The sequence below is a fragment of the Macaca mulatta genome, chromosome 3, assembly GCF_049350105.2.
Source record: "Macaca mulatta isolate MMU2019108-1 chromosome 3, T2T-MMU8v2.0, whole genome shotgun sequence".
Taxonomy (NCBI): Eukaryota; Metazoa; Chordata; class Mammalia; order Primates; family Cercopithecidae; genus Macaca; species Macaca mulatta.
This window is the reverse complement of record NC_133408.1, coordinates 151060156-151073619: the sequence shown is the minus strand read 5'-3', so window position 1 is coordinate 151073619 and position 13464 is coordinate 151060156. Positions and strand designations below refer to the sequence as shown.

Sequence of the window (13464 nt, the reverse complement as noted above, 5' to 3'; positions counted from 1 at the left end):
AAGGGTTTCTTCCTTTTCTACTAAGTCATTTTGCCTTGCCTTCTCTCTCCTTTTTTCCTTTATTCTCTTGTTATTGCCTGTTCTTCAATTAATCCCGTTTCCCAATCTCTACCCTTTTAGCACTCCATAAAAAGGATCATGTAATCGGAAATCTAGAACGTTAGAATGTATTTGAGAATGCCCATGTCTCAGAGAACGTGCTTGAATTCTAATTCTCCATTAGTTCTTTCAAGTTTCATTCTTCTCAGCCTTCACATTTATACTTCCTTATTATTCATCATGATCTTATATGGTTTTGTTCCTTTGAAGGCCAAAGCAGTTTAAACTCATGTATGTATGTATGTATTTATGTATGTATATATGTATGTATATATGTATGTATGTGTTATATATGTATGTATGTATGTTTGTGTCTATTTTTTTTTCATTCTTCTAGGAAAGAGGGGGAATACATTGGTAGGAAAGAGTAAAGATGGTAAGATGTTTTCTCATATGGAGAGCTGGTCCTCACTTAAGCTGAGAGCACCTGTAGTGGAAAAATACATGAGATTTTATTTTTTTGTGGCTCCCCACAGTTTGTCTGCCCTAAACAATGTCCTGTAGTATTCTTGGGGATGTGTAAGAGCATGACTTTTTTTTTTCCTATAAAGCTAGAAAAGGATAATTGTGAGAAGGGAGATGGGAAAGGATATCATATTTGAGAGGCACTTTCTCACATAGGTCATTTTTAGGAAAAAATTTTGTGGAAGTTTAGATCTAGCAGTTGATTTCCTTAAATATATTTATGTGCCTAGCTATTTCTTAGAAAAATCTTCAAGTAATTAAAGGGGTATGTCTACTCCAATTTGAAGACCACTGCATTATACCATATAGCTTCTGTTCCTGCTTATCATTTTTACTCTCTTACTTTTTTGTGTTAGGTATATTTGTTATCATCAGGGTTAACAGCATCCTGTTGTTTATTTTCTGTGTGTAGGAAGTATATAAATGTTATCTATATGACTGGATTTGTAAGTACTTGATAAAGATGTAGCAGTGGAAGTGATGAGGAGAAGAAAAGGAAGAGGAGGAGAATGAAGACAAGTAAAAAATAATTTAAAAAAATTCAACACTTATTTGCAGGCACTTAACAATGCTAGATACTGTTATAATCACTTTAAATATTAAATCTTTATTTAGTCCTATTTGTACCCTGAGAGGCACTTACTGTTATTATCCCTGTTTTATAGATAAGAAAATTATGGCACTGAGAGGTTAAGAAACTTGTCCAAGCTTGTCAGTGGTGGAAGCAGAATTTGAACCAAGCAGTCTTATTCTAGAAAGAGCCTTAACCACTGTGCCATCTTTCTTGTTATGTGCATGTGTGTGTATGTACATATACATACATGTGAACATATTCACCAATGCATTAGCTGGGCTAGACCATAAATGTTTGTATCAACAGATATATGAATATTCACAATGTTTTAAACCATCAGAAAAAGGACAATGTAATTAATGAAGAAAAACATAAAGGGTATGGGAATGGGGAAAATAGAAAAAGAGTAACAACCTTATTTCTCTCAAGTGACAAAGTAATTTTTTAAAAATAGAAATACAACATTTAAAGATACATTCATAGCAATTAAGCCTATACCTTTAACATTTTGTGATATTTACAGAGAAATAATTATAAAATCTATTTAAACATTTTTCACCTTTTGAAATTATATACCCTGTCAAGATGCACATACTATATTCTTTACAGTTCAGTTTTCACATATAATAATGACATTTAAACTTTTCCTTCCTTCTAATAGATAAAAAATCAAATTCCTTCTTTTTTAACTTTTTTTTTTTTTACTTTCCACCCCTTTAACTGTGGCTGTAGAGAAAAAAATTGAAAATGCACTAAGTTTAAAGATACTTAGTGATCCCCACATTTAAAAATAGGAGGAAGAATGAGTGGTAGCTTAACATATTTGAATTGAATGTAATAGTTTCTGATATTTTGATAATTACAGCCTTTTCAGTGTTGTGTCAAAACATTTGAAAAAATGGATTCTGAACTCCCTCTGGGATATTTTGAGGAGAGTTCTGTTCTGTGAAGTCTGGACTGGGAAGGAATGTAAAGCAGCACACTAGTATGTCCCCATATTTAGAACTCTTCAGAGGAGACTTGATAAATGTTTTGAGCTCTGTGTGCTTAGCTGCAGCAAGCTGCTTCAAGTTTACTAGGCATGCTGGAAATTAAGTTGATTTTGGGTCAAAGAGTGACCATGATTTTATCCTCCTCTGCATCCTTAACCAGCCCACTCCGGTTTCCTTCTCTTAAGACAGTGGTCGTAGTACTCCAATTGTTTGTAAAGTAGCAGGTTCCTTTGATAGGCTTGTAAAATAACTTATTGCATTTGAAAATTTGGATTACTGTATTGAATAGAGATATAAGTAACAGATAAATTATTGTCTCTGATATATCATGTAGCCATGTGTGAATTACCTTTTTGGGTCTTTGTTTTCTCATTTTTAAAATGAAGGGGATTGAATGAGATAACCTTATAACCTTATCTTAAGAAATGTAAAAGCAACGTATGCTATTACGTGTGTGTATTTTTACTAATTTATCTTAAAAGTTTGTGATACATGCTCTGGAAAGAAAAATTCAAATGAAAAATCCTCAGTATTTCTGAAGCAAAGGTGAAATTGAGAGATTCTAGATGGTTGTGTGAAGCCTGTGTTCCACTTTGGTGTTATCCCTGTCAACATAGAGGCTTTTGTTCTGTTCTGTTCTGTTTAAATAGTGTTTGTGACTAGGTCCAAACCAGCTCAGTTTGGCTTTTTAATTCATAGGACTTGCTATGAAGTGGCACTTAACTATATGGGAAATTTAATTTTAAAACCACTTACTCTACTATGATTTAGAAAGGACCTCCTAGCACAGAATTGTAGAAAATTCTATTAGTGTATGTATTTAACATTATAGTATCATGTGCTTTATTAGCTGCATCCAGTACTAGTTTATTTATACCAGACTGTTTTTTTGTTTTTGGTTGTCACATTTGAGGCACCTATACAGACATACTGCAGTGGATACTTCGGCCTTCTCATTAGCACAGACCATTTTCTGAGGGTTAGAGATGTACCTTATAGCCATCTTTGATATGATGGCTGATTTCAGGGTTATTTCGTTCAATATTCTGGCATTGATGAAAGTTTATATAGGGAGCAAAGGGTCATGAAAGGGGTAAAATCCAGTATTTGGAAGGTCTAGAAAATCATTCAACTGTAAATGATGAAGTTCTCAAGTACATGTCTCCATAGCTACTTCCAATGATTGAAACTAGTTTTGAAAAGACAAAATACCTGGAATAGTTTTTGGCTTTAACTTCCTATAGTTCCCCTAAGGAAGTAGGACTATACTTAGTGTAGTTATCCTGAGACTATTGTGGGATCAATTTGTGGAGCGTGGTAAGTGGCTCCCAAAAAGGAATCCCTACTTTGCAGTGAACACTTAACTGTATGGCTTTGGACTCCTCTGATAAATAGTTCCGACCATATTACCTGCAGAGCTTTTTTTTTTTTTTTTTTTTTTTTTTGAGAGGGAGTCTTACTCTGTCACCAGGCTGGAGTATAGTGGCACGATCTCAGCTCACTGCAATTTCTGCTTCCTAGGTTCAAGTGATTCTCCTGCCTCAGCCTCCCGAGTAGCTGGGATTACAGGCGTGTGTCACCACACCTGGCTATTTTTTGTATTTTTAGTAGAGACAGGGTTTCACCATGTTGGTCAGGATGGTCTCGATCTACTGACCTTGTGATCTGTTCACCTTGGCCTCCCAAAGTGCTGGGATTACAGGTGTGAGCCACTGTGCCTGGCCTACTTGCAGAGCTTTTCATGTGACTGTTACACTGCCTTATTTTCCAGTTAGTTGTGTACAGGAATACTTTTTTTTAAATTGTGTTTCATCTCACTGTACTTGGCAGAGACTGTGTTTTTTTACAGATTGAAGGTTTGTGCCAGCTCTGTGTCAAGCAAGTCTGTTGAGACCATGTTTTTAACAGCACGTGCTCACTTCATGTCTCTATGTTGCATTGGTAATTTTCACAATATTTCAAACTTTTTGTTATTATATCTGCTATGATTATCATAATCAGTGATTTTTGATGTCACCATTGTAACTGTTTTGAGGCACCATGACCCACACTCATATAACATTCCTGACCTAATCAGTAAGTGCTAGGTTCTGACTTCTCCACCTCCACTGACCTGCAGTTCCTCCATCTCTCTCCCTCCCCTTGGGCTTACCTATTCCCTGAGACACAACAATATTGAAATTAGGCCAATTAATAACCCTACAATGGCAAGTGTGCAAGTGAAAGGAAGAGTTACACGTCTCTCACTTTAAATCAAAAGCTACAAATTATTCAGCTTAGTGGGGAGGGCATGTTGAAAGCCTAGATAGGCTGAAAGCTAGGCCTCTTGTGCTGAGCAGTTAGGCAGGTTGTGAATGCAAAGCAAAAGTATTTGAATGAAGTGAAAAGTGCTACACCAGTGAACACATGGGATGATAAGAAAGTGAAATAGCCTTATTGCTGTGATGGAGAAAGTTTTAGTGGTTGGAATGAAGATTAAGCCACAAAATTCTCTTAAGCCAAAGCTTAATGTAGAGCAAGGCCTGACTTCCTTCAATTCTATGAAGGTTGAGAAAGGTGAGGAAGCTTCAGAAGAAAAGTTTGAAGCTAGCAGAGCCTTTAGTTCATGAGCCTTAAGGAAAGAAACCATTTTCATAACATGTAAGTACAAAGTGAGGCAGCAAGTGCTGATGTAGAAGCTGCAGCAAGTTATCTAGAAGATCTAGCTAAGATAATTGACAAAGGCACCTACACTGCACAACAGATTTTCAAGCTAGACGAAACAGCCTTATATAGGAAGAAGATACCATCTAGGACTTCTCTAGCTACAGAGGAGAAGTCAGTCCATGACTTTAAAGTTTTGAAGGACATCTGACTTTGTTGTTAGGGCCTAGTGTAGCTGTTTACTTTAAGTTGAAGCCAGTGCTCCTTGACCATTCTGAAAATCCTAGGCCCCTTAAGCATTATGCTGAACATACTCTGACTGTGCTCTATAAATGGAACAAAGCCTAGATGATAGCACATCTGTTCGTAGCGTAGATTGCATAATATTTTAGGCTCATTCTTGTGACCTACTGCTCAGAAGCAAAGAATCCTTCCAAAATATTACTGCTTATTGACAATGCACCTGGTCACCCAAGAGCTCTGATGGAGATGTACAAGGTGATCAGTGTTTTCCTGCTCGCTAACAATATTCATTCTGTTGCCCAAGGATCATGGAATAATTTTGACTTTCCAGTCTTATTACTTAAGAAGTACATTTGTTAGGCTATCGTTGCCATAGATAATTATTCCTCTGAGGGATCTAGTCAAATTAAGTTGAAAACTTCCTGAAAAGGATTCACCATTCTAGATGCCATTAAGAACTGATTCATGGGATTCATGATTTGTGATTCATGGGAGGAGGTCAAAATACCAACATGAATAGCAGTTTGGAAGAAGTTGATTCTTTGAGGGTTTTAAGACTTCAGTGGAAGAAGTAACTGCACTAATAAAACAGTTTGAATTAGAAGTGGAGTCAGAAGATTTGATTGAATTGCTACAATCTTGGATAAATCTTGAACGGATGAGGAGTTGCTTTCTGTGGATCAGCAAAGAAAGTAGTTTCTTGAGATGAAATCTATGCCTGGTGAAGATGCTGTGAACAGGGTTGAAACAACAACAAAGGATTTGGAATATCCCATAAACTTAGGTGGTAAAGCAGTGAGAGGGTTTGAGAGGACTGACCCTAATTTTGAAAGAAGTTTTACTGTTAGTAAAATTCTATCAAGCAGCATTACATGCTGCGGAGAAATCTTTCATGAAGGGAAGAGTCAATTGATGCGGCAAGCTTCATTGTTGTCTTATTTTAAGAAATTACCACAGCTACCTCACTCTTCAGCAACCACCACCTGATCCGTCAGCAGCCATCAACATTGAGGCAAGACACTTCCATAGCTAAAAGACTACAACTTGCCAAAAGCTCAGATGATCATTAGCATTTTTTTTTAGCAATGAAGTATTTTAAAAATAAAGTATGTCCTTTTTTTTTTTGCCATAATGCAGTTGCACACCTAATAGATTACAGTTTAGTGTAAATGTAACTTTTATATACACTGTGAAACCAAAAAATTTGTATGACTCACTTTATTGAGGTGATCTGGAACTGAACCCATGGTATCTCCACTGGTGTACGTACCTCTGAGGTCTTTCCTTGATGTAATGTGTGAATACCAGTTTCCCCTGCCTAGAGCTTCAGGACTAGAAGTGCAGCTTTGAGAAGGTATGAGAGCACTGGACGGGGAGATGGAGTCCTTGAGACTGGGCCACTAGAGTTGTGGAGTAGAGGTTGGAAGGGAAGATTGGAAAGAGCCATTTCTGAAAAGCAGAGATGAAGGGATTAGCCATGAAGTAGATGAATGAAATAGCGAAGCAAGGATGTAAACTTCAGGGAGAAGCATTTCCAGAGGAGAGCTAGATGCTGGGGTATAAGACAGAATGATTTGTAGTAGTCTGTGCCTGGTGTAGTTAAGGATGGGCTGATTTAGGCCGGGCGCGGTGGCTCAAGCCTGTAATCCCAGCACTTTGGGAGGCCGAGGCGGGTGGATCACGAGGTCAGGAGTTCGAGACCATCCTGGCTAACATGGTGAAACCCCGTCTCTACTAAAAATACAAAAAAACTAGCCGGGCGTGGTGGCGGGTGCCTGTAGTCCCAGCTACTCGGGAGGCTGAGGCGGGAGAATGGCGTGAACCCGGGAGGTGGAGCTTGCAGTGAGCCGAGATCGCGCCACTGCACTCCAGCTTGGGCGACACAGCGCGACTCCGTCTCAAAAAAAAAAAAAAAAAAAGGATGGGCTTGATTTCACAACGTGTCCACATCTTTTGTTGCCAAGTAATGTTGTCATTTACGTGCAAAGTTCCTCTGAGGCAAGAAGTGTTTCCTAGTCATTTTTTATCCTATTAGTGTCTAGCACATAGTAGACAAATAAAACTTTGTTGAATTTTAGTTCATATTTGTGAAGACCTGTATGTTTAAATTCAAGATACATGACAAATGGAGATTGGAAGTTGTAATTTTTTTTTTTAAGAGAGTGTGTTAGGGGTGCAGAATGAGAGGGCTATGTTTAGTAACTGATAGTCTTACTGGTCAACATCTATCTTCTGGGAAGAAGCATGACTAATCCTATACATTCCTTTCACATTGGCTTTCTCTGCTTTCTTTTGCCTATCAGCTTTGTCCAGATTGTAAACAATAACCTAGAAGAGAAAGGTTTTATATTTCATTATCATTTCTTCTAACAACGCAGCTTTGTGTGAATAAGACAATATAAAGTAGATTGTTTACTTTCAATTAAATTTCCCAGGAAAGAGTTCTAGCATTTAATTTTGATTAAAAGTGAATTTTGTTCTCTAGAGGATTGTCAGAAGTCATTATAAAAAGAGCTATGTTTGGAAACAGTGGGTGTGGGACTCCTGAATATAATAGTAATTTAAACTCAGAGGTTTTTCATAAAAATCCTTTTTTTTTTTTTTATAAAAAAGAGATGACAGTTTATAAAGAAATGTAGTTCTATAATTTTAGATGTTTAAGAACATAAAAATGGATTATATTAACGATATATAGATTTACAGTATTCCTTGAGACTGTCAGCATGCTATTTTAAAAATAAGTGACATGTGTCTTATAGTAAACAATTTAGTATTTCTGGTTGAAAAATACTTTAAAAATGTACTGCTATTATAACTCATTCATATTGGCCTTTAATAGGTAACTCCATTGGATTGGTTTCTGCCTCAGAAATATTTTGCTGTTATAGATTTCATGGAATAGCAAAGAACAAATAATGTGTACATGCTTGTGTAACATAATGTTAAAGAAGATTTAGGAATTGAAAATGTTGAGAAACAGCTTTTCCTGGCATGCATACCTAGAGAGGGTTTGCATCACCACAAGGGACACAGAATTGTTATGATCTCTGGCTTTTTATTACATGTCTGATAATTATTTGTTCACAGCCAGACCTACCATATTCAGTTCTGCAGGTTGTGCACTGCATAACTGTAATGATATTGTGTAAAACCTACACATTTGTATGTAGTGACTCTGGGTTTTGAACAAGATAAAGCAATTTCTTTACTTAAGGAGTTTACATTCCAGCGGGCCAGACAGATAATAAATAAGATAGGAATATATCAGGTAAAAATAAATACCATACAGTTAATTAAAACATTGTAAGGTGATAGTGGCCAGATTAGGTGGTCAGGAAGAAACAGTAAAATTAAAAGAAGTGGTAATTTAAGAAATAAAATATTTGGTAAATGGTATAATTAAAATTATATATATTTCTAGACATTATCATTTTTGTATTTTGTTGCTAAAGATAGTCTGATACAGTTGTTTGTTTTCACTTTGGGTTTTTAAAAACTGTGATAACAGTGGGATGTATTTATTTTTTTTGAGATGGAGTTTTGCTCTTGTTGCTCAGGCTGGAGTGCAATGGTGTGATCTCGGCTCACTGCAACCTCCGTCTCCCTGGTTCAAGCGATTCTCCTGCCTGAGCCTCCCGAGTAGCTGGGATTACAGGCATGTGGCACCTCGCCTGGTTAATTTTGTATTTTTAGTAGAGACGAGTTTTTTCCATGTTGGTCAGGCTGGTCTCGAACTCACGACCTCAGGTGATCCACCCGCCTTGGCCTCTCAAAGTGCTGGGATTACAGGCATGAGCCACTGTGTCTGGCGGTGGATGTATTTTTTTAAGGATATATTTTGACTGATTTTCATTAAAAAAAGAGTAAGTGCGTTATACAGTTTGGATGTTTGTCTGCTCCAAATCTCATGTTGAAATATAATCCCCAACGATGAAGGTAAGGGAGGTGTTTGGGTCATGGGGGCAGATCCATAATGAAAAGCTTATTGCCTTCCTCATGATAAGGAGTGAGTTCTTGCTCTAAGTTCATGCAAAATCTGTTTAAAAGAGTGTGGCACCTCTCCAGTCTTGCTTGCTCTCTTGCCATAGCTGCATGCCCTTTACCTTCTGCCATGACTGGAAACTTCCTCAGGCCCTCACCAGGAGCAGATACTGGCACTCTGCTTCTTGTACAGCCTGTAGAACTGTAAGCCAAAATAAACCTCTTTTATTTATAGATTACCCAGTCTTAGGTATTGCTTTATAGCAGTGCAAACAGATTAACACAGTGCAGTTTTGTCTAATGACCTAATGTTAGATTCTTTGAGTTTAACTTAGTGACAGTATTACAAGTATAACAAAATATTTAGGGCTTAAAAACTTTTGAGTTACTTTATTTTGATTTTTTACACAATGAGAAAAAATGTTTGAAAAGTATTCATATGTGTGTGGGGTGTGTGTGTGTGTAAGAAGAAAAGACTTGGAAGACAAGTCCGAGCTGTCTTACTTAAGAATACGTTTGTATGTAAGTTTTCTAGTTTGTGAAATATTATGATGAGAAATTTTGTTTTCGTGTTTGTACATTGTTTGGTTATAAGTGTACCTTTTTAGAGTGTAGTGTATTTCCTTCCAGCCTAATGTAATTTTTTTTTTGAAACAAAGCTTTTCCATGTTGCCTGTTGGTTTTTATGTTTAATATCCTAATGGATCTTAAATAGAAGGTCAAGTGGATATGACATAATTTATGTAATTAGTCCTTTATTTTAATAATGTTTGCTTTTTCTGGAGTTTTACTGGACAGGTCCTCCTGTCCATCTTGCTGCCACTGAACTGCCCAGAATGTATGTTCCCTTAATAAACTCTGTTGTCTCTTTCACTAATTCTGGGTTTCTTCTTTGGCCTCTCAAACATAGTGCCATCTAATTGAAGTCCACAGAGGTTTGGCAGGACAACTGGTATGCATGGCAAGAAGTTGAAGAAAATTCCGTGAGTGCCAAGATGATGGGATTGGGAGAGAGGAAGTGTGCGGAGGAAATTCTAGGCTGACTGTCTGCATCTATAGGGGGTCTGATAGCTGCTATCCTTGGTGAATGGGGCCCACTGCAGCAGTATAGGGATGCCCCCAAAACACTGAAGGGTCTGGAAGAACTGTTGCCAGGGGTGGATCTAACTAAATGAAAGTGAGATGCCCAAGCTGTGGCAGCTGTGAGTGGCTGGCTGCTTCTATAATTTGTAGCTTATAGTTTTTTTTTTTCTGTATTTTGGAATATCAAAATAGATTGTCCAATTGTGAATTTCTTTAAAAATATATTTAGTGGGGACAAATGCAGATTTCTTACATGTGTATATTACACAGTGGTGTAGTCTTGGCTCTTAGTGTGCCCATCACCTGAATAGTGAATATTGCACCCAATAGGTAATTTTTAAACCCTTACCCACCTCCCACCCTCCCACCTTTTGGAGTTTCCAGTGTCCATTGTTCCACTCAGTGTGTCCATGTGTAGTCATTGTGTAGCCTCTACTTATAAGTGAGAATATGCAGTATTTGACTTTGTGAGTTATTTTAATAAGGTAATGACCTCCAGTTCTATCCATGTTGCTGCCAAGGACATTATTTCATTATTTTTTTGACGCATAGTATTCTAAGTTGTATATATACCACATTTTCTTCATGAAATCCTCTGTTGATGGACATTCAGGTTGATTCCATACCTTTGCTATTGTTACTAGTGCAGAGATAAACATACAATTTCAAGCATCTTTTTAATATGATGATTTCTTCCCTTTGGATAGATACCCAGAAGTGTGATCAGTAGATCTAATGGTGGTTCCACTTTTAATTCTTTGAAAAATCTCCATACAGTTTTCTATAGAACTTGTACTAATTTACATTTTTACCAATAGTTTATAAGTGTTCACTTATCTGCATCCTTGCCAACATCTATTGTTTTTAGTCCTTTTAATAGTAGCCATTCTGACTGGTGTAAGATGGTATGAGAAATATATGATTGTGCTTCTAATTTGAATTTCTCTGATGAATAGTGATGATGAGCATTTTTTCACCTTGTGTCATGATTGGCTGCTTGTTGGCTGCTTGTGTGTCTTCTTTTGAAAAATGGCTGTTTGGCCAGGCACAGTGACTCATGCCTGTAATCCCAGCACTTTGGGAGGCCAAGTCAGGTGCATCACCAGAGGTCAGGAGTTCGAGACCAGCCTGGACAACATGGTGAAACCCTGTCTCTACTAAAAATACAAAAATTTGCTGGGCATGTTGGAAGGCGCCTGTAATCCCAGCTGTAATCCTAGATGGGAGGCTTAGGCAGGAGAATCTCTTGAATCCAGGAGGTGGAGGTTGCAGTGAGCCAAGATTGTACCACTGCACTCCATCCTGGGCAACAGAGTGATACTCTGTCTCAAAAACACCACCACCACTACCACCAAAAAACAAAACAAAACAAAACAAAACAAACAAAAACAAAAAAATGAAAAATGACTGTTCATGTCCTTTGCCCACTTTTTAATGGTTTTTTTTTTTTTCCTGTGGAAAACAATCTGTAGTTTGTCTATTTACTCTGCTGATTATGTTTCTTTCTTTTGCTGTGCAGAAGCTTCTTACTATAATGAATTCCCATTTGTCTATTTTTGTTTTTGTTGCATTGGCTTTTGAGGACTTGGTCATAAAGTCATTGCCTAATCCAAAGACCAGAAAATAAGACTTTGTGACAGGTATGGGTCAACTTTCATTCTTCTGCATATGGCTAGGCTATTCAGTTTTCCCAGCACTATATATTAAATAGGATAGAAATTTTTCAGTGTATATTTTTGTTGACTTTGTTGACGATCAGTTGGTTGTCTGTATGTGGCATTGTTTCTGGATTCTCTATTCCATAACATAGACCTGTCTGTTTTTATACCTGTACCATGCTGTTTTGGTTCCTATAGCCTTGTAGTATAATTTGAAGTCAGGTAATGTGATGCCTCCAACATTGTTCTTTCTGCTTGGGATTGCTATGGCTATTTGGCATCTTTTTTGGTTCCATATTAATTTTAGGATTGTTTTCTCTAATTCTGTGAAAAATGATGTTAGTAATTTAATAGGGATTGTGTTGAAATTGTAGATTGCTCCATGCAGTATGGTCATTTTTAACAATATTATTTCTTCCATTCCATGACTATGGGATTTTTATAAATTTGGTTGTGTCATCTGCACTTTCTTTCATCAGTATTTTGTAGTTCTTCTTAAAGAGATGATATGGTTTGGTCCTGTGTCCCCACCCAAATCTCACCTTGAATTATAATATCCGCACGTTTCAAGGGCAAGGCCAGGTAGAGTTAATTGAATCATGGGGTCTGATATGGTTTGGCTCGGTGTCCCCACCCAAATCTCATCTTGAATTGTACTCCCATAATTCCCATGTGTTGTAGGAGGGATCTGGTGGGAGATAATTGAATCATGTGGGCAGTTTCCCTTGTGATTAAATTCTCATGATAGTGAATAACTCTCACAGGATCTGATGGTTTGATAAGGGGTTTCTGCTTTTGTGTCTTCCTCATCATTTCTCTCCTTGCCTGCTGCCATCCGTGTAACATGGGACTTGTTCCTCCTTGCCTTCCACCATGATTGTGAAGCTTCCCCAGCCACGTGGCACTGTAAGGCCAATTAAATCTCTTTCTTTTGTAAATTGCCCAGTCTAGGGTATGTCTTTATCAGCAGTGTGAAAATGGACTAATACTGGGGTGGTTTCCCCCATGCTTTTCTCGTGATAGTGAGTGAGTTCTCACGAGACAAGCATTTGACATTTCCCCTTCTGGCACTAATTCTCTCTGCCATGTGAAAAGGTGCCATCATCAGGATTGTAAGTTTCCTGAGGCCTCCCAGGACATGCAGACCTGTGAGTCAATCGAACCTCTTTTCTTTATAAATTACCCAGTGTCAGGTTTCTTCATAGCAGCATGAGAATTGACTAATACAAGAGATATTTCACCTTCTTTGTTAAATATATTCCCAGGTGTTTTTTTTTTTTTTTGTAGCTGTTGTAAGTGGAATTGCCTTCTTGATTTGGTTCTTGGCTAGGTCATTATTGGTGTATAGAAATGCTACTGATTTCTGTATATTAATTTTGTATTCTGAAACATTACTGAATTCATTTATCAAATCTAAGAGTTTTTTGGTGGGATCGTTAGGGTTCTCTAGATATAAGATCTTATCAGTGAAGAGGGATAATTTGATTTTCCAATTTGGATGCCTTTCAATATTTTCTCTTGCCTGATTGCTCTGGTGAGAACTTCCAGTATGATGTTGAATAAGAGTGGTGAAAGTGGGAATTCTTGTCCTTCTCCAGTTCTCAGAGGGAATGCTTTCAACTTTTCCATATTAAGTAAAATGTTGGCTGTGGGTTTGTCATATATGGCCTTTATTATGTTGAAGTATGTGCCTTCTATACATAGTTTGTTCAGAATTTTTATCATG

General features: G+C 37.3%; 1 protein-coding gene across 17 annotated transcripts in view; it reads left to right on the top strand.

Moving 5' to 3' along the window:
- IMMP2L (inner mitochondrial membrane peptidase subunit 2) overlaps positions 1-13464 on the top strand; it is an 870942-nt gene that overhangs the window by 100402 nt on the left and 757076 nt on the right. Inside the window, exon 5 of one of the 17 annotated variants that reach the window (XM_028844871.2) lies at positions 9908-11484. The exons of the other annotated variants lie outside the window; for them this stretch is intronic. Within the exon in view, the coding sequence (XP_028700704.1) occupies positions 9908-9917 (10 nt within the window). The 3' untranslated portion in view covers positions 9918-11484. Of the gene's footprint in view, positions 1-9907; positions 11485-13464 lie in introns of those variants that run through there. 17 annotated transcript variants of the gene reach the window in all.